At 42.8% G+C, this 17,979-nt stretch overlaps 1 protein-coding gene across 1 annotated transcript in view; it reads left to right on the top strand.

Moving 5' to 3' along the window:
• The window catches only part of DDB1 (damage specific DNA binding protein 1), a 28,753-nt gene that overhangs the window by 754 nt on the left and 10,020 nt on the right, over positions 1-17,979 (top strand). Inside the window, exons 2-20 of the mRNA XM_045555800.1 lie at positions 831-979; positions 2,058-2,174; positions 2,541-2,762; positions 4,979-5,093; positions 6,174-6,271; positions 7,126-7,284; positions 7,902-7,985; positions 8,771-8,887; positions 9,494-9,596; positions 11,830-11,905; positions 12,008-12,116; positions 13,598-13,776; positions 13,904-14,067; positions 14,146-14,253; positions 14,415-14,622; positions 15,725-15,820; positions 15,925-16,036; positions 16,915-17,038; positions 17,347-17,511. Of these exons, the coding sequence (XP_045411756.1) occupies positions 831-979; positions 2,058-2,174; positions 2,541-2,762; positions 4,979-5,093; positions 6,174-6,271; positions 7,126-7,284; positions 7,902-7,985; positions 8,771-8,887; positions 9,494-9,596; positions 11,830-11,905; positions 12,008-12,116; positions 13,598-13,776; positions 13,904-14,067; positions 14,146-14,253; positions 14,415-14,622; positions 15,725-15,820; positions 15,925-16,036; positions 16,915-17,038; positions 17,347-17,511 (2,505 nt within the window). The remainder of the gene's footprint in view (positions 1-830; positions 980-2,057; positions 2,175-2,540; positions 2,763-4,978; positions 5,094-6,173; positions 6,272-7,125; positions 7,285-7,901; positions 7,986-8,770; positions 8,888-9,493; positions 9,597-11,829; positions 11,906-12,007; positions 12,117-13,597; positions 13,777-13,903; positions 14,068-14,145; positions 14,254-14,414; positions 14,623-15,724; positions 15,821-15,924; positions 16,037-16,914; positions 17,039-17,346; positions 17,512-17,979) is intronic.

Below are 17,979 nucleotides of genomic sequence, written 5' to 3'. Positions count from 1 at the left end.
AAGGGGCGGTGGTGGTGATGGCGACTTTTGGGTCAGAGTTTTCATATGTGGGAGTGGGGGGGGGTGCCCAGGGATGTGAGGAATGTCCGCATTCACTCTGAGAGGGAGAGGAGCTCTCTCCTGGCTCTCTGCTTTGCCTGGGGCTGTTGTTTACGTGAGGGCGCTGCTGGAAAATAGGGTTTGGTTTGCCTGGCCCTGGGCTGGATTTGTCATGTTGACTATATGCAAGGGTTATTAAGGACACCAATGTCTAGTTGCATACCTCAAACTTGTATGTTTATGTAAATCCTCATCATGATTCCAAAACAAAACTCTGTTGTTCAGAGTTGGAGGTGGCTAAGAGTGTGGATGAGGTTATTGGTAGACTGCTGGGAGGACAAAAGGTGTGAACGAAACAATGTTTTAACATAAAGCTCTGGAAATTTTCCTCATTTGACCTGATCTGTTTGATAAAACTTTTTTGAGACTTTGGATGAAGACTGGAAGAGATAAACACTTTCTCCGGCATTCTCAATTAGAGTCTGCCACTGTAATAGGAAAAGTAAAATTTGAGAGGTCAGAGCCACGTGAAGGTTTTACACAGTCATTGTCCGTTGAAGGACATGCAGCTCTTAGGTCCAGTCCAATTTTCTTAGTCTGATTAAGGAAGTTGCTGAATGCGTGAAGTGAGACTCTTCGAGGTTCAGGCTTTGGCAAGAAGGGGAGTGAATGGAGGGAGTTGGAAGTAAATGAGAATTGTGGAGGTGTTTAGGTATAAGCGATAGGATTATTTAGAAGGGCTTGGGAGGCCCTTCCAATGGCTTCAAAAGTTAGAGCATCTGTTCTTTCAGGACATTTTACTTCGGCTGAAGATTTGAACCTGTTGATTGCCAAAAACACGAGATTAGAGATCTATGTGGTCACCGCTGAGGGGCTTCGGCCGGTCAAAGAGGTGGGCATGTATGGGAAGATTGCCGTCATGGAGCTTTTCAGGCCCAAGGTAAGTGTTCTGAGTTGGGACAAGCAATGAAGGGAGAACTGTTGGTTGTAGGTTGTTTTTATGATTGCTGGGGATGGGTGGAATATGATTTAGCAGAGAAACTCTCTGCTCTCCTTGAATGGCAGATTGCAGTGTATTCTCTTCTTGACCAAGCTTCCTAGAAATAGGAGAGATTCATTAGGGAAACATTTATGAAGTTGACTTCTTTAGGAAGGGGAAATTAAAAGTTTGAAATGTGGGTCACCATATTGTTTGGTGATTCAGAGGATAGGCTACAGTGTGGGGCAGTCGTGGCTTCATTCCTTATTACTTCTGACTTTGGGTGTCACTTTAGTTGTCACTTAAGCATTTAAGGCACCTTTCAGAGTTTGGATTTCGCCATCTACAAAATGGAGATAACAATATCCAGTCCCTGGGGTTAAGATTAAATCATTAAGTAATACAGAACCTCGCCCATAGCAAGCATTCAGTGTTATGTTAACAATTATCATCATCATTAGTATTGTCATTATTTTAATCAAAATGTTTTCATCCAAATAACTGCCACTACATTGCTTCATTATGTCTTAACTGAATCTGGCAAGAAAGCAGTAGATTCAGAGCTGTAATTATAGCCCTTTGAACAAAACAGTCATTTTTTTTGTGGTGTGTAAAATAAGTAAGACTTTGTAGATCCATTTTAGCTTCCATTGTTATTCCTACATTTTTCTTCTTTTTCTCCAACTACTTGGAGAGGAGTAGAGAAGGCATTACTTTCATCTTTCAGAATGACTGAGATCAGCTTGAGATTGAAATAGATGGAGACATTGTGTATATTAATAGAACAGAGAGATAGAAGATCATGAAAATGGGGACTGGTTTGTTTACCAGCTTCAGTTCTAGCTTTTTGTACATACCCTTAGGGTGTGTGTGTACCTAGTGTGGATTACAAACTCACCATGTGTTTTATCCTCAGGGAGGGAAGAATTTGGAATGTTCCTAAAGAATTTGGCATGTTTAAAGAATGATGCTTTAAGACTGGACAGGTTGTTCCTGTTTTAAAAAGAACCTGTTTTGATGGCATAATGTTGGTTTCCAGGGGGAGAGCAAGGACCTGCTGTTTATCCTGACAGCTAAGTACAATGCCTGCATCCTGGAGTATAAGCAGAGTGGCGAGAGCATTGATATCATTACGAGAGCCCATGGCAATGTCCAGGTGAGGTGGTTGCTTCAGGCCGATGAGAGTTTTCCAGGTAGGGCTGTCATGATTCATTGATGAAAATTAAAGTGCTGGGAGCAGCCTTCTGTATGATCAGAGAAACGGAGAAGACACTAAGGGTCTGAGCTTTATGGAGAAAGGACTTCTGTAATTCACTCAGGGTCCAAAGGACAGGGTAATAATTCATTGAGATTCAGTGTTTCACAAAAAAAGTATGCACTGACATTTGGGCTCCCTGACATGTCAAGCAGATCCATTAGTTTTACTACCTCTCCTAAAATCATCCTGAGAAAGTGGTGCCCAGTGTCTTCTGTTGCTCTGTGAGTGGTGAGGTTGTTCCCTAATCCCAGTTTTTTTTCTCAGGACCGTATTGGCCGCCCCTCAGAGACTGGCATTATTGGCATCATTGACCCTGAGTGCCGGATGATTGGCCTGCGACTGTACGATGGCCTTTTCAAGGTTATTCCACTAGATCGGGACAATAAAGAGCTCAAGGCATTTAATATCCGCCTGGAGGAGTTGCACGTCATCGACGTCAAATTCCTATATGGTTGCCAAGCACCTACCATTTGCTTTGTCTACCAGGTACTGGATTGGGAGGAGAGAGGGAGAAACTGTGATTTGGCTTGGTGGGAGTTGGTTTTTATTAACTGGAATGTGTGGATTTGCTAGTAGGGTAGAGAGAAGTGTTTAATGTGTATGTCCTGAAATAAATATTTTGACCAATACAATTAATATTGGTCAGATTTTGGTTGCTTCTTGAGTGCAGTAGTGCTTACTGTGGGGGCAGCAAGCTCTCTGGGGCTTGTAGCAGGTTTTAATCCGGAGATTACACTCTGGTTATGGGCCTTGGAGATTTTATACGGTGACCCAGTTTATACTTTGAGTCTTTTACTGGCATGCTAGGGGATTATTAAAACTTAGCTATAGAGAAGTGATCTAGAACTTGCCTTTACAAGCTAAGAGAAGATGTCTTTTATTTGTGTCTTCTAAGAAAAGGTTTGTGTTTTGTCCAGCACTTACTTTGTGGTGACTTGCTGGCTCTTGACTTCTATTTTAGTCTGTGCCTAAAACTTTAGCAGGGCTGATCCTGGGCAGCTGTTCTCTGGTCCAGATCTGTTAAGCAAGGGTGGGGTGGCAAAGCACAAGACTAATATGAGGTCATTTCACTTGCATGTAGTTGAATAAACGACAGAAAGAAATGATAGTCCAGTTCCATGGGGAATGTGGGTGCATGTGAACACTTTGATAACCATATTAAATATTGGAAATACTGATGCATTTTTATGTATTTTTAGTGTTACCATAAGTGCTGTAGTTCTGAGGTTGATTGGAATAAGGTTCAATTGAATAAGATTGAAACTAGTTTAGGAGATTTTGTTTGCTAAAATAAAAACTTAGAATTTCTCTCCCTTCTTTAGTTTTGTAAATGTCAGGTCATTAAAACCTTGATGTTGGCTGGGCGTGGTGGCTCACGCCTGTAATCCTAGCACTCTGGGAGGCCAAGGTGGGAGGATTGCTCGAGGTCAGGAGTTCGAGACCAGCCTGAGCAAGAGCGAGACCCCGTCTCTACTAAAAAGAGAAAGAAATTATATGGACAACTAAAAATATATATAGAAAAATGAGCCGGGCATGGTGACACATGCCTGTAGTCCCAGCTACTCAGGAGGCTGAGGCGGAAGGACTGCTTAAACCCAGGAGTTTGAGATTGCTGTGAGCTAGGCTGCCGCCTCTGCACTCTAGCCCGGGCAACAGAGTGAGACTCTGTCTCAAAAAAAAAAAAAAAGAAAGAAAACCTTGATGTTATTGATTATTCAAGGCTGGCTGACTGTTCCCACCCCCAGGGAACCAGTTTGGATCAGATCTTCATTTCTGCATGTGTGTCTCAGAGGCCCAAGTCCAAACCCTTGCTTGAACTTTTTGTTGAATTTGTTGAACTTTTTGTGAAGTTGGGTCTTATCCCTACTCGTTGATAGATTGATGGGAAATTCTTTTCATCAACTGAAAATTACTGTTTCCTATCTTCTGCCAAAGGTTCAATTTCATGCTTCAGGAGATGTGATCCCTGTCCTGAAACATGTTGCTGAATTCCTTTCATAACTTTCATAATTTCTTAGACTTTGGTCTCAGCTTTGTTGAAGCTGTCTTCCACTGGGGCTCCATTCTCCCCAGCCCTAGTCTTTAGCCTCTTAAAGGTGACTTTAGCAGCCCCAGGACTGACATGAGTCATGATTTAGAAAAAGGAGGGGAAGATGGTGTTGACAATGGCAGGACTGACGGTTTTGACTCACTTTAGAGGAGCAGTAAGTTCTGTTCTCCGTGTCATCACCCTGTCAGAACATTTTTAAGAATTGTATCATTTTTTTTAATCTCTTAACTTTAGCTTCTCAGTGTTTTTTCTTTTTAGCCATTTTGTAAGATCCTTGAGGCCAAGAAACACACACACACACACACACTCTGTCTGTCTGTCTGTCTGTCTCTCTCTGTCTCTCTCTCACACACACACACAGTATCTCTTGTAGTGCTTAGTGCAGCATGACAGACTCATTTTTCTAATGCTTTAAACCTTTCTTGGTTGGTTGAATGGTTAGAAACAGTAGATCTCAGATATCCCAGTTCACCTAGAAATTACTCTCAGGCTCAGCTGGTGACTGTCGGTATACTGATGGAGAAGGATGAGAAGGGTGATGTGACAGTATTGTCAGATGGTGAGTGGTGGTGGTGGCTTGTCCCTTTTAGGACCCCTCTCCAGCCCAAAGTTCATCTTTCCTAAGGGCTAACGATTCCACCTTTCCCCCCAGGACCCTCAGGGGCGGCACGTAAAAACCTATGAGGTGTCTCTCCGAGAGAAGGAGTTCAATAAAGGCCCTTGGAAACAGGAAAATGTAGAAGCTGAAGCTTCCATGGTGATTGCAGGTTAGTTGGGGGTTTTAGGAAATTTGCCTCCACCCCAGGTCTGGGCTAGTTCCCTATTCTTGTTCCCTTCGTCACCTTCTCTACTCTTTGTTTCAGTGATCGGTATCATGGAGCAGGTGCATTGTTTACAACTCCCTTCTGTCTCTTCTCTCTAAAATGTGCTTTCTTTTGTTTTTTCTGTCTTTGGGATTTTCTGTTTTTTGCTCTTCTCTCCAAAAGTATGACTTTCCTTTTATTTGGGGTGGAGGGATTGATTATAAACCATTGAGATTGATTTGCACAGTGGCACACAGAAATGAGTCATTATTTTATTGCTAGGCATAACATTTAAAAACTGAAAGGAAGTCAGGTGCGGTGGTGCATTAGGCTGAGGTGGGAGGATCACTTGAGCCCAGGAGTTTGAGTCCAGCCTGGGTAACACAGCAAGACCTTGTCTTAAAAAAAAGAAAAAAAAAAAAAGGCTGAAAAGGATCGATAGAACTTATCTGACTTTTTCATTTCATAGATGAGGAAATGGGGCAGAGGGACTTGCCCGTGCCTGTACATGATTGACAAAGCCTAGGCTGGAGTCCAGCCTCTTCACTCTGTATCCTGCACTGTGCCCCCCACATTATGTTGTCTGTCTCACTCAGTAGAGAAGTTTTAAAACTCATAAGAGTTTTGAAAAAGTCTTAAGAGAAAATCTTCTAAATGGTGGCCCTGATAATTGGGAGAAATTAAGCTAAGAGAAGAGGTTAGGGGGAAAAAAGTAAAAGACTTCAGTTGGAAAGGACCAGAAGTTTAGGAGGGAAATGAGAGGACGTCTGTGGAAGCCCATTAGGAAGACTCCCTACCCAAAGGAATGCCAAACACCAAAAGAAGGACAATAAAAGTATTGCCAGGATTAGATAATGGATAGTCTAAAATTTCCAAGACAGCAATCTCCAAAAGGCTATCATGTTTCCTGGGCTTTCATGTCCTTTTAAAAATAACGATTATCTTCAAATATGCCTCAGGGCTTACTGGACCCATGCCCTTCCACCCCTGGCTTGGCAGGTCCAAAGTTCTGAGCATTCTAATACTGCTGTCTTTCCCCTGTAGTCCCAGAGCCCTTTGGGGGGGCCATCATCATTGGACAGGAATCAATCACCTATCACAATGGCGACAAATACCTGGCGATTGCCCCTCCTATCATCAAGGTGAGCAACGTTCTTTTACCTTTTTTTTCTTTACATCTTTTCTTCCTTTGTTCTCATCCTGCTCTTCCTTTTCTTCCTATTTGTCGAAAGGAGATTCACAGAGGTCTGTCACACTGTTCACTATGGATATGAGATGTTGTGTTAGTCATTGGGAATACAGAGAGAGGTTGGCCTGGTTTTGCTTACAAAGAGCTTGCTTGCTAACTAAGAGAAATAATAATCAAAATAGGCTTGCTCTTTCCATTGATTGGGGCACTTTAAGAAGGGAAAATTTTGGCAAATACTTTTTTTATTTTGTATTGTTTTTATGGGCCACACTTTATTCCATAAAATAGAAAATGTTCCCTTGGCAAATTCTATTGAATGTATTATTTTCAGGGCTTAAGTCATGTAAGGTAATATAGTAATAAATGTATAGACTTTAGAAAGTTAGTCATAAAAATTCAAGTCATAAGAATTAAGTCTTAAAAACTTAATTTTACTTTCCTTTTGAGAATACAGAACAAGATCTTTGGTAGCATTAGGTGTAGGGGGTAATTAGTGGTATTGAGGATAAATAAAATCTGTGGTAGGATTTATAGTCCAGTGAATACTTGCAGCAGCTTCCTATTCTATGTATTTCTATTTTCCAGCACAATAGTATGTGAATAAACATTTATAGTATATTGATTGAGCTCCTCAGAAAACTGTCTTCAAAATAAAGAAGCTTCCTATTTTCTATTATACATATGTTAGCTGAGTGGCTTCTTTGCTGGTAAAAATAGCTGGGTTTGGTAAAGGGAGTGGTCTGCTAGGGTTTGCTCTCTGGAGTAGGAGAGGCTGAGTCTGTAATCCTGTTGCTTCCCTGTTGGCAGCAAAGCACGATTGTGTGCCACAATCGAGTGGACCCTAATGGTTCAAGGTACCTGCTGGGAGACATGGAAGGACGGCTTTTCATGCTGCTTCTGGAGAAGGAGGAACAGATGGATGGCACTGTCACCCTCAAGGATCTCCGAGTGGAACTCCTTGGGGAGGTAGGGCTCGTTCCTACTTCTCTGCCACAGTCTCCCAGGTTCCTAAGGACCCCAGATGGCTGGTCCCACATCTTAACTCTGGAAATTATCTTACTTAATACCTAGCAATAAAGTGTCCTGCTGTGGAAGTTGATTTTTGAATGAGTTAGATGTTGGAGAATTTCACAGGCTGCTAGGCAATCCCCAGCAGCCTGTGAGAAAAATAAAACAAAGGAAAACAAAAAGGATATAATCCAGAATTAAAGATCAGTGCTGATTTCAATTCTGGGTGGAGGTTCCCCAAAAGTTTAATACTTACACAAAGTATTTTAGAGATTTCTAATTATTTGTGTGGACTGGAACTGTTGGGATTAAGATTATCATTTGGAACAGGTGCCTGCAAGATAGGTTACAGATTTTTCTGAGTGTGGGGATATGATAGAAGAAGAATGACAAACTTCAGAGATTTAGGAACGTTTGCTTAGTGTGACCTGGGGATTTGAAACAGAGAGCTATTTCCTAAGTTAGGGCTGCAGTTGGGAGTTTTTCCAGCAGATGTCTGAGAGGTGGGTAGGGCAGTGTCTGGATCCCACATGGAGTCCATTCTCATTTCTTCCATGCCGCTGACTTTCTTCCAGACCTCTATTGCTGAGTGCTTGACATACCTGGATAATGGTGTTGTGTTTGTTGGGTCTCGCCTGGGCGACTCCCAGCTTGTGAAGGTAAGATGACATTTTCTTTCTTCTGGTTTGTTTTTTGCTGTCATCATTGTTACTTCATCAAATATCTCCTGTGTTTGCTGCCTCTTAGAATTTCTGCAGTTTATCCACTACTATCCAGCTTTCTACCTGTAATTTAACATCCTATCCACATCTAGCCCTTTGTCCTTAGGGTTCATTCAACAAATGTGCCAGGCAAGGAGCTAGGTGCTGTGGATACAGTGATGAACAAGACCCAGCTCCTGCCTTCAAATGGGTCATAGTCTAATGTAATGGATCTCTTGAATACAAAACTTTGGACCTTCCCTATAGAAAAATGTATGCAAAAATTCACTGTTTCTATGAGATCCATCCATGGGACTGGGAGTCTAGGTTAGAAATCCCTGGCTGGAGGATTTCGAGACCAACTTGGGTGGCATAGTGACAGCCTGTCTCTAAAAAAAATAAAAAAAAAATTAGCTGGGCATGGTGGCATGTGCCTGCAGTCCCAGCTACTTAGAAGGCTAAGGTGGGAGGATCATTTGAGCCCAGGAGTTTGAGGTTGCAGTGAGCTATGATCTCACCACTGCACTCCAGCCTACATGACAGAGCAAAATCCTTGCTGGTTAGTGGGTCACCTATAGGATACCATCTTCCTTTGTCAACAGTCCCCTTTTAGAAGCATCCATCGGAGCCCAAGAAGGGCAGATCTAGCAGGATTGAGAGTTTCTTCTGGATAATAACTATCTCTTTAGGGTAGGTGAGTCTGCTAGAGGCATTCCAGGACTAACATTGTTCTTTCTTCTTAGCTCAACGTTGACAGTAATGAACAAGGTTCCTATGTAGTGGCCATGGAAACCTTTACCAATTTAGGACCCATTGTGGACATGTGCGTGGTGGACCTGGAGAGGCAGGGGCAGGGGCAGGTAAGTGGCTTATCCTGGAAATGAATAGTTGGTATGCCCACTCAAACTGTGTCCTCCTAGTTTTGCTTATCCAGAGTTGGGTATGTGCACTGAAGATAGTTTTAAGAGCCTCACTCAACGAAATCTCAATGATACAAAGATAATTGCTGTTTGTTGAGTTCTTATCTTAGCCTGCCAGGCACTTTATATACATTATCTCTAATCACATGAGCCCCTTATTAGATAGGGATTCTTGGCCATCTATGAAGTGAGGAAACTTAGGGCTGAGAAAAATTGAGTAACTTCCCAGGGTCATCCAACTAATAAATGGCAGGTGTGTGTGACTCTGGATCCTTTGCTTGTTCTAATAAACTAGATTCTAAGGATCTAGGCAAGCCTGCGAGCAGCAGTGGTAGGGGAGCTTTTTGCTCCTTGGACTAGGACATCTTTTCTGCTTGGTAAATTTGAGACACTTTGGAGATCAACCTCTGCCAAGTCTGCATCCTCAAACCTAGTTCGACAATAAGGGTTCTTGAATTTAGGTATAACACATTTGCTTTCTGGGCCTCATTATGATTCCTGCAGTCTCTTGAGAGGGTTATTTAGAAACCTTTTCTCTATTTGCAGCTGGTTACTTGCTCTGGGGCTTTCAAGGAAGGTTCCTTGCGGATCATCCGGAATGGAATTGGAATCCATGAGCATGCCAGCATTGACTTACCCGGCATCAAAGGTAGCCTTTTGGCGGACATAGGGTGCAGATCTTATTTGAGTGACTTTGGCCATTGGCCTCATTACATGTCATGAAGGCATTTTGGTGGGAGCTAGGGGAAAGCAGATCAAATGAAGAGTGAAAACAGTCATAATGACAGATCAAGTGGTAGAAGCTTAAACATTTATTTAAAAAAAATTTTTTTTAGGCTAGTCAAGTGAAGCAGTGACATATTTAAAAATATAAAGAAAACTTTAAAAAAGACTACTGTTGATCAAAATTGGGTGGTAGAGTAGAGGTGTGGAGGAGGAAAGATCACAAGTTAATGTTGTTTACATAAGGGAGTGATAGAATCCACGAAGAAAGAGAGGATGAGGATACCATACAAAGTATAAAAGTAACTTCTGGAACAGAAATGTAAAATCTTTCTAAATTCCAGAAGAATTATAATTAAAAAAGATCAGAGAAAGGCCGCATAATGAAAGACTTTTACAATGTGTTAACAGTAAATATAATCCAAAACAATATGACAGAATTGATGTCAAATGTGAGTGTCACAGCAGTCAATGTAAATGGACTAAACTCACCTGTTATGAGGCAAACATAATCAGATTGAATCACAAAACCACTTCAAAACTGTATATAGGAGGCATATCTTTAAAAGAGCAATTCAGAATATTCAAATAAAAAAGGATGAGAAAAGATGAAGAAGGAAATAGAGGACTATGAAATTAGAAAGGAGAGAGCATAACTGTAAAACCCAAGAGAATGAACTGAAAAACTACTATAGACTATAAGAATTCATTAAGGTAGCAGGTTGTAAAATTAATGTACCGAATTCAGTAGCTTTCATGTAAACACAGACAATTAGAAGGTATAATAGAGGAAAAGAAGCAATTTACAGTAACAATAAAAAAAAAAAATACCAGTGAATACATTTAACAAGAAATGTGCAAAACCTATGCAAGGAATACTTTAAAATACTCCTGAAGGATGAGAAGAATAGAGTGATCAAGTGAAAAACACATACCAAGGTTAACAAATCAACATCATAAAGGTGTTCTCTCTTTGACTTATTTTTATATTTAATGTCTCTCAATAGAGATATCTATGTTTTTTCTTTGACCTAGACAAGTCCAAATGGAAAAAGCAAGAAAGCAAGAAAGGCCAGGAAAACTTAGAAGCAGTGGGATGGGACTAGCCCTACCAGATATTAAAACTTACTATTAAGCCTTGGTAATTAAAATTGTAGTATTGGCGATGAAAGGCAGAGTCTGATGGGCAGATTCAGATGTCCAGAAATAGACACAGTTACATGTGGAAGTTTAGTGTATGATCATGGTGGCATCTCCATTCAGTGAAATAAAGTTGGGACTTTTTAATAAATCGTTTGGGATAACTAGCTATCATTTGGGAAAAGATAAGTTTGTATCCACACTGCCAAATGTGTGCTTTGCCAGAATCTAAATGGATCAAACATTTAATATGAAAAATGAAGCCATACAAAAACTAAAAGAAAAAGTTGGTAAATTCTTTTATTTATATTTTTGGAATGGGTCATTGTGTGTTATAGCAAAATACTGAAAGTGTGTCCATTAGCAGGGACTTGTTAATAAACTGGTGCATCCACACAATTAAATATTACGCAGGTATAGAAAATGAGGAAACACTGTGTTGTGATAAGGGCTCCAGCATATATTGTAAGTGAAAAAGCAAGGTGTAGAATAGTGTATGATAGCCTATTTCATATTTGTATTTGCTTGTAGTAGTGCTTACCCTATTTTATTAAATTAAAAAGAAAAGTAAGCTGGGTGTAGTGTCGTTCGCCTACTTGGGAGTCTCTGCTACTTGGGAGGCTGAGACTGGAGGATTACTTGAGCCCAGGAATTAGATGCCAGCCTGGGCAATATAGTGAGACACCATCTCTTTAAAAAATTAATAAGTTAAACAAGAAGCTATAATTGATTACTTGTTTGGGGGATGAGTTGGAGGGGAGAGGTATGGGAGCAAGACTTCTCTGTGTACTTTTTCAAAATAAATTTTGACTTTGAGTCATGAAAATGTATTATCCAAATTTAAAATATCTAACTCCTTTGGAGTCTTAAAGGCAGGAAGAAATAGAGAGGGAGTTTGAGCTCAGGATTCTGACTCTGAAGCTGCTGCCTTTCCTGTGGTGTTAGGCTGCCCCGCTCTTAGATGTGCACGCTGCGTGTCAGTCTGTGCTATACATCTGAATCCTTGGTCCTTGTTCCAGGCTTATGGCCACTGCGGTCTGAACCTAACCGTGAGACTGATGACACTTTGGTGCTCTCTTTTGTGGGCCAGACGAGGTAAGGAAGGGTCTGGTGCCAGCTCTAGGTGCTGGTGTGAAGTTTGTGAGGTGGGGAGGCTGGTCCCAGGCTGACCTAGGCCTTCCGTTCGTTCTGCTGCAGAGTTCTCATGTTAAATGGAGAGGAAGTGGAAGAAACTGAACTGATGGGTTTTGTGGACGACCAGCAGACTTTCTTCTGTGGCAACGTGGCTCACCAACAGCTTATCCAGGTAACAGCTGAGAACGGGGCAGATGTGACTGCATGCTTGAATATGATCTAGGGTGTGGTACGGAGCACTGCTGGGTTCTAAACCAGTCAATTGGTATGGCTCTAAAAGTAATGTAGAAATGCTAGGGAAAAAAATAAAATTACCTGATAATCCATTACTCAGATCACAACTCAACTTTGGAGTTGCTCCTTTTAGCTTATTTTTCCTCTGCAAATGTATGTATATTTTTCACATTTTCTTTTATAGACTGGGATCATATATTGTTTGGGGTCCTGTTTTAGCACTAATTATATCTTCTGAGACACTCAAATTTTTCCTCTCATTATAATGGTGATACATGCTTATTTATAAAAATTTAGAAAACAGAAAGAATGAAAAATAGTCATAATGCCACCATCCACATACGACTGTTGGCAGCCCTTTCCACATATTAATTATAGCCAGAGCTCTTACTCTATTCTGATCCTTGTTTTCAATTTATCTGCAGTATGGGGACAGATAGCCTTTTGGCGTTTGTTATTCATGAGAGCCCAATTTCTGAGCACCCTGCCACCCCACAGCAATCTTTTGAAGTTTGCACTGCCCACCCCAGATGCCCTTCAGTTTTTTGCATGCCCTCCTTGCCTTCTGAGCTGTTCTCAGCTCTGTGGCCAGAGTCTGTGTCTTGCCAGTGGTGGGTAGGACACTTGGGTGCCTGAGAATTAATGAACTGTCTCCATCTTTTTATCCACCTGGTCTTCCTTTTAGCCACCTGGCAGTGGTAGATTGGTAAAAACCGGAGGGAAAGTTCTGTCGGTTTGTGGACCAAGTGTGGGACGTGCCCAGATACTGAGTCATTGCTTTGTCAGTGTTATCTAACTATTGGCCTGAAGACTGGCACCAGCTCACCTATCTATTATTAAAGAGCTTTCATCCTTAAATATAAACTCAATCATGCTAGGTAAGATGAATCAGTAGGTAACAGTGTCATCAACCTATTCTTTGTTTTATTTCAGTGATAAAATGAATTTATAAAACATTTTTCAATATAATTTTGTAACCTTTATTAAGGAGCTTTAAATAATTTTAATGGCTCATGTACAGTAAAGAACTTGGATGTTTTAGAGGTCTGATTTGGGGTTTGAAAAAACTGCTAGACTGGTGGTCACATGGTCTTACTCTATTAATACCTTACCACAGGATGCAGTTTGTGTTACCCAAGCAAGCCTCAGCTGGAATGAAATTGGCCTTTTTCCCCCCTTGCTGGAGGTTTATAAGCTGTAAGCTGCTTCAAGCCAGTCTCCTTCAGGGCTTCATCCAAAAATGACATCTGTTATAATTATTCATAGCAGGACTTTGGAAAAATATATATATATGGCAGAAGAGACCTCATGTAGCTTATTCCTAGGGCTCTGCTAGGGCTGCATTTACCACATTTCCACTCCTGTGTAGATCCCGGCAGGTGCTTAGAGACACCTGCTTGTCTGCTCTTCTTTCTCTAGATCACATCAGCATCGGTGAGGTTGGTCTCTCAAGAACCCAAAGCTCTGGTCAGTGAATGGAAGGAGCCTCAGGGCAAGAACATTAGTGTGGCCTCCTGCAACAGCAGCCAGGTAGTGGTAGCTGTGGGCAGGGCCCTCTACTACCTGCAGATCCATCCTCAGGAGCTCCGACAGATCAGGTGTGTGTGTGTGTGTGTGTGTGTGTGTGTGTGTGTGTGTGTTCCTGTCTGCTTGTTTTCCTCCCCTGTTCTCTAGGACTTCTTTGATCCTTGGATTCCTTCCTCTGCCATATTCCTCTTTGTTCAGCCACACAGAGATGGAACATGAAGTGGCATGCTTGGACATCACACCATTAGGGGACAGCAATGGGATGTCTCCTCTTTGTGCCATTGGCCTCTGGACAGACATCTCAGCTCGTATCTTGAAACTGCCCTCTTTTGAACTATTGCATAAGGAGATGCTGGGTGGAGGTATGTGTCATTTAGGGACCTCGTTTGGGATCAGAGCCATCATGTGGAACAAGAACTTAATGTACCCCTTTTCCACAGAGATCATTCCTCGCTCCATTCTGATGACCACCTTTGAGAGCAGCCACTACCTCCTTTGTGCCTTGGGAGATGGGGCACTTTTCTACTTTGGGCTCAACATTGAGACAGGTGAGAATAACACTTGGAGTGAGGGGCTCTTTCAAAAATGGAGAGTATTATAGTTGCATAGAGTTCTTAGCCTTAGGGTACTGCTTTTGAACCTTCACAATCCAGCTGTTTGTCCTGTTTCCTTTCCTTCCTTCTTTCTCCTGATGCCGTTCCCTCTGTAGGCTTGTTGAGCGACCGTAAGAAGGTGACTTTGGGCACCCAGCCCACGGTATTGAGGACTTTCCGTTCTCTTTCTACCACCAACGTCTTTGCTTGCTCTGACCGCCCCACTGTCATCTACAGCAGCAACCACAAATTGGTCTTCTCCAATGTCAACCTCAAGGAAGTGAACTACATGTGTCCCCTCAACTCAGATGGCTATCCTGACAGGTGAGTCTCTTTTTCTTTCTTCAACAAAAGTCACTGATTGAGGGCATCATGATGTTTTCTTCAAACCCTTTCCCTTAAGCTTTTTCCTAATGTCAAAGTCAGTAAATGGCTGAGATGGGCAGCGTAGAGCAGGGGTTCTCAAATCTGGCCACCCATTAGAAACATCTGGGAAGCTTTAAAAAAATACAAGATTTTTTTGAATCCTCAGATTCTGATTCAGTAGGTCTGAGGTTGGGCTGTAGAAGCTATAGTTTCAGAAAACTTCTCAGGTGATTCAGATGGTTAGTCAAGTTTCATAACACCTGATTAAGAGATCATTATGCATTCCCTTGGAGCAGGGGTTCTCAAAAGGTGGTCCCAGCCAGCAGCAACAGCACTATCTGGAATCGGTTAGAAATGCAGGTTATTGGGTTATTGAGCCCTGCCCGGCCCACTGAATCAGAAACTCTGGGGGTGGGGCCCAGCAGTCTACTTTAACAAGCCCTCCAGCTGATTGATTTACGCACACAATAGTTCGAGAGTCACTGTCCTAGAACAGTGATATTTTGATTCTGAACCTTGCCTGCACATTAGCAGTCAATGGAAATCTGTTAAAAATTTCAGCCTAGGCCCACCCAGGCCAATTAAAAAAGAATATCTTGGCCAGGTTGGTGGGTGGCACCAGGATTGCTTGAGGCCACTCAAGACCAGTCTGGATAACATAGCCCTGTCTCTACAAAAAGTCAAAAAATTAGCCAGGTGAGGTGGCAAGCACCTGTAGTCCCAGCTACTCCCGAGGCAGCAGCAGGAGGATCGCTTGAGCCCAGGAGTTCAAGGACACAGTGAGCTTTGATCCTGCCACTGCACCCCAGCCTAGGTGACAGAGCAAGACCCTGTCTCTTTAAAAAAAAAAAAAAAAAAAAAAAAATCTTGTGGTTGAGATCAAGCGCCAGAATTGTTTGTCTCCTCAGGTGATATTTAGCATAGAGTCAAAGTTGAGAGCCACTGCCCTGGAGTGAGCTGGTGTAATTCTGCTTTGTTTTTCTTCCCCTTATGGAGTTGCCTCGTAGAGTCCTTTCCTTCCTTGGGTCTACTCAGTCTAAACCTAGACCCTTCTTTCCAGCCTGGCACTGGCCAACAACAGCACCCTCACCATTGGCACCATCGACGAGATCCAGAAGCTGCACATTCGCACAGTTCCCCTCTACGAGTCTCCCAGGTGAGGGCCAGGGTAAAAGAGCTGCAGAGGGTGGCGATCTGGGAGTTGGTATAGGGTGTTCCTGGCTTTTTTGAGTGGCATTGTTGTTTGTACTTGTTCTGCAGGAAGATATGCTATCAGGAAGTGTCCCAGTGTTTCGGGGTCCTCTCCAGCCGCATTGAGGTCCAAGACACAAGTGGGGGCACAACTGCTCTAAGGCCCAGTGCCAGCACCCAGGTGAGAGCAGTGGACAAAGAAGATGGCATTAGTGCAGGGGCTGGCAGGCTTTCTGTAAAGGGCAAGATAGTAAAGATTTTTGGCTTGCAGGCGTGTGGTCTCAGTTGTAACTAACTGATCAACTTTGCCATTATAGCCCGAAAGCAGCCATAGATAACAGGGGGACATAGCTGGGGTCCAGTAAAACTTTATTTATAAAAAATGGTTGCTGCTTGGTGGCCTTGCAGCATGAATAATTCCTTTTCTGTCATCAGTGTGGATACTTTGTAGGGTATGTGTAATTGGGGGCAGAGTAATAGAGTAGGTAAGAGCTTGGGATGTTGAGTCTAACAGAACTAGCTTCAAGGTTTATTGCCAGCTGTGTGACCTCGGGAAAGTCTAGACTTTAGTTTTCTCATTTGTAAAATGAAGATGATAATAGGATGGTCTAGAGCTGCACATAAGAGGTTCGATGGAGATAGCAGCTGGTCGTTTTCTTCTGTGTATTCTCGGTCTTTCTTGCTCCCAGACACTTGTCATAGTGTCTCTCCCTTAGTCCAGAGTCTTTACGTTTTTCCTTTTATTTGGAGTGCTCCTCTGCTCCTCCCATCGAGAGGTGGAGCGTATCATTTTATTAGGCCCCAGGGTTCCTCTTCAGCTTTGCTTGATTGACTTGCACATCACTGTTTTAATTGTCTTTAATGACTGCTAGGTTCCTGGGGTGTCGGGGAAGGATGTGTCATTACATATGTAAACTGGCTCCTATGGTAGGCTCCACTGAACTGCCCGCCTTTAGAGTTCTGCTCAGCCTGTCCCTGCTCTGATGGGTCCCCTCACACTGCCGTTCTGAGCACCTGTTCTGCTTTTGAGCGGGATGATGGGGATTCTCTCTTTCGTAGGCCCTGTCCAGCAGTGTCAGCTCCAGCAAGCTGTTCTCCAGCAGCACAGCTCCGCACGAGACCTCCTTTGGAGAAGAGGTGGAGGTGCACAACCTCCTCATCATCGACCAGCACACCTTTGAAGGTGCAGTTGGGTCTTCTATAATTTTTACCTACGTCCTTCCTCAACTGGGCTTCTGGGCCCTGTTGGACAGACAGTGTGGCAGAGTGGAAAAGAGGGCTGGGAGCTCTGAGCTGGCAGTGAGGCTGGGGTTGGGCATCCTCTCTTTGGCATAAGCTGGTGGGAGTCAGACAATGTGAAGAGACAAGGACAGCAGGTGGCACATACTCTTTCACTGCCTAAGCTGCAGGCCTCACGGAAGCACAGGGTTACATGTGCAAGTGGGGTGTGAGCAAGGTGTCATCAACCAGTCATCTCTCTACTCTGTCTAGTGCTTCATGCCCACCAGTTTCTGCAGAACGAGTATGCCCTCAGCCTGGTCTCTTGCAAGCTGGGCAAAGACCCTAACACCTACTTCATCGTGGGCACAGCCATGGTATATCCTGAAGAGGCGGAGCCCAAGCAGGGTCGCATTGTTGTCTTTCAGTATTCAGATGGTAAGTGGGCTCAGTCTCCAGCTGCTGAGGGATGTGAAATGCTGGGAAACTAAGCAGACCATTTGAGATTTCAGAGCCTCAGTTAAGCAGTGGAAGAAACTTGGGTTCATTGCTGTGAAGAGCCATTCTATTCCTTCCTCTCAAGCCATTAATTGATTGAGTTTTAGAGCAGATGAGCAGGGCTTAAGTAAAATTTAGCTTATGTTTCTTCCTTTTCTACCCTTCGAAAGGCAAAAAAAAAAAAAAAAAAAAAAGCAGGGGGCGGTGAACAATGGGTAAGAGAATCTAGTGGCCAGAATCAGAGTTGAGAATCCTAGATTTGTTTTCCAGTTGGTTGCTCAGGCATTTAGGTGCTCTTTCCAGCTTCAGCACTGTGTTTATTTCTTTATATCATTTCTCATTACTCCTACCCAAGATGGTTCTAAAGACTGGCTATCAGCCCGGCAATCTCAGATCAGCTAAGATAGA

The sequence above is a fragment of the Lemur catta genome, chromosome 7 (genome assembly GCF_020740605.2).
Source record: "Lemur catta isolate mLemCat1 chromosome 7, mLemCat1.pri, whole genome shotgun sequence".
Classification (NCBI taxonomy): Eukaryota; Metazoa; Chordata; class Mammalia; order Primates; family Lemuridae; genus Lemur; species Lemur catta.
The sequence above is the reverse complement of the archived record's forward strand: the minus strand, read 5'-3'. Positions and strand labels throughout refer to the sequence as shown.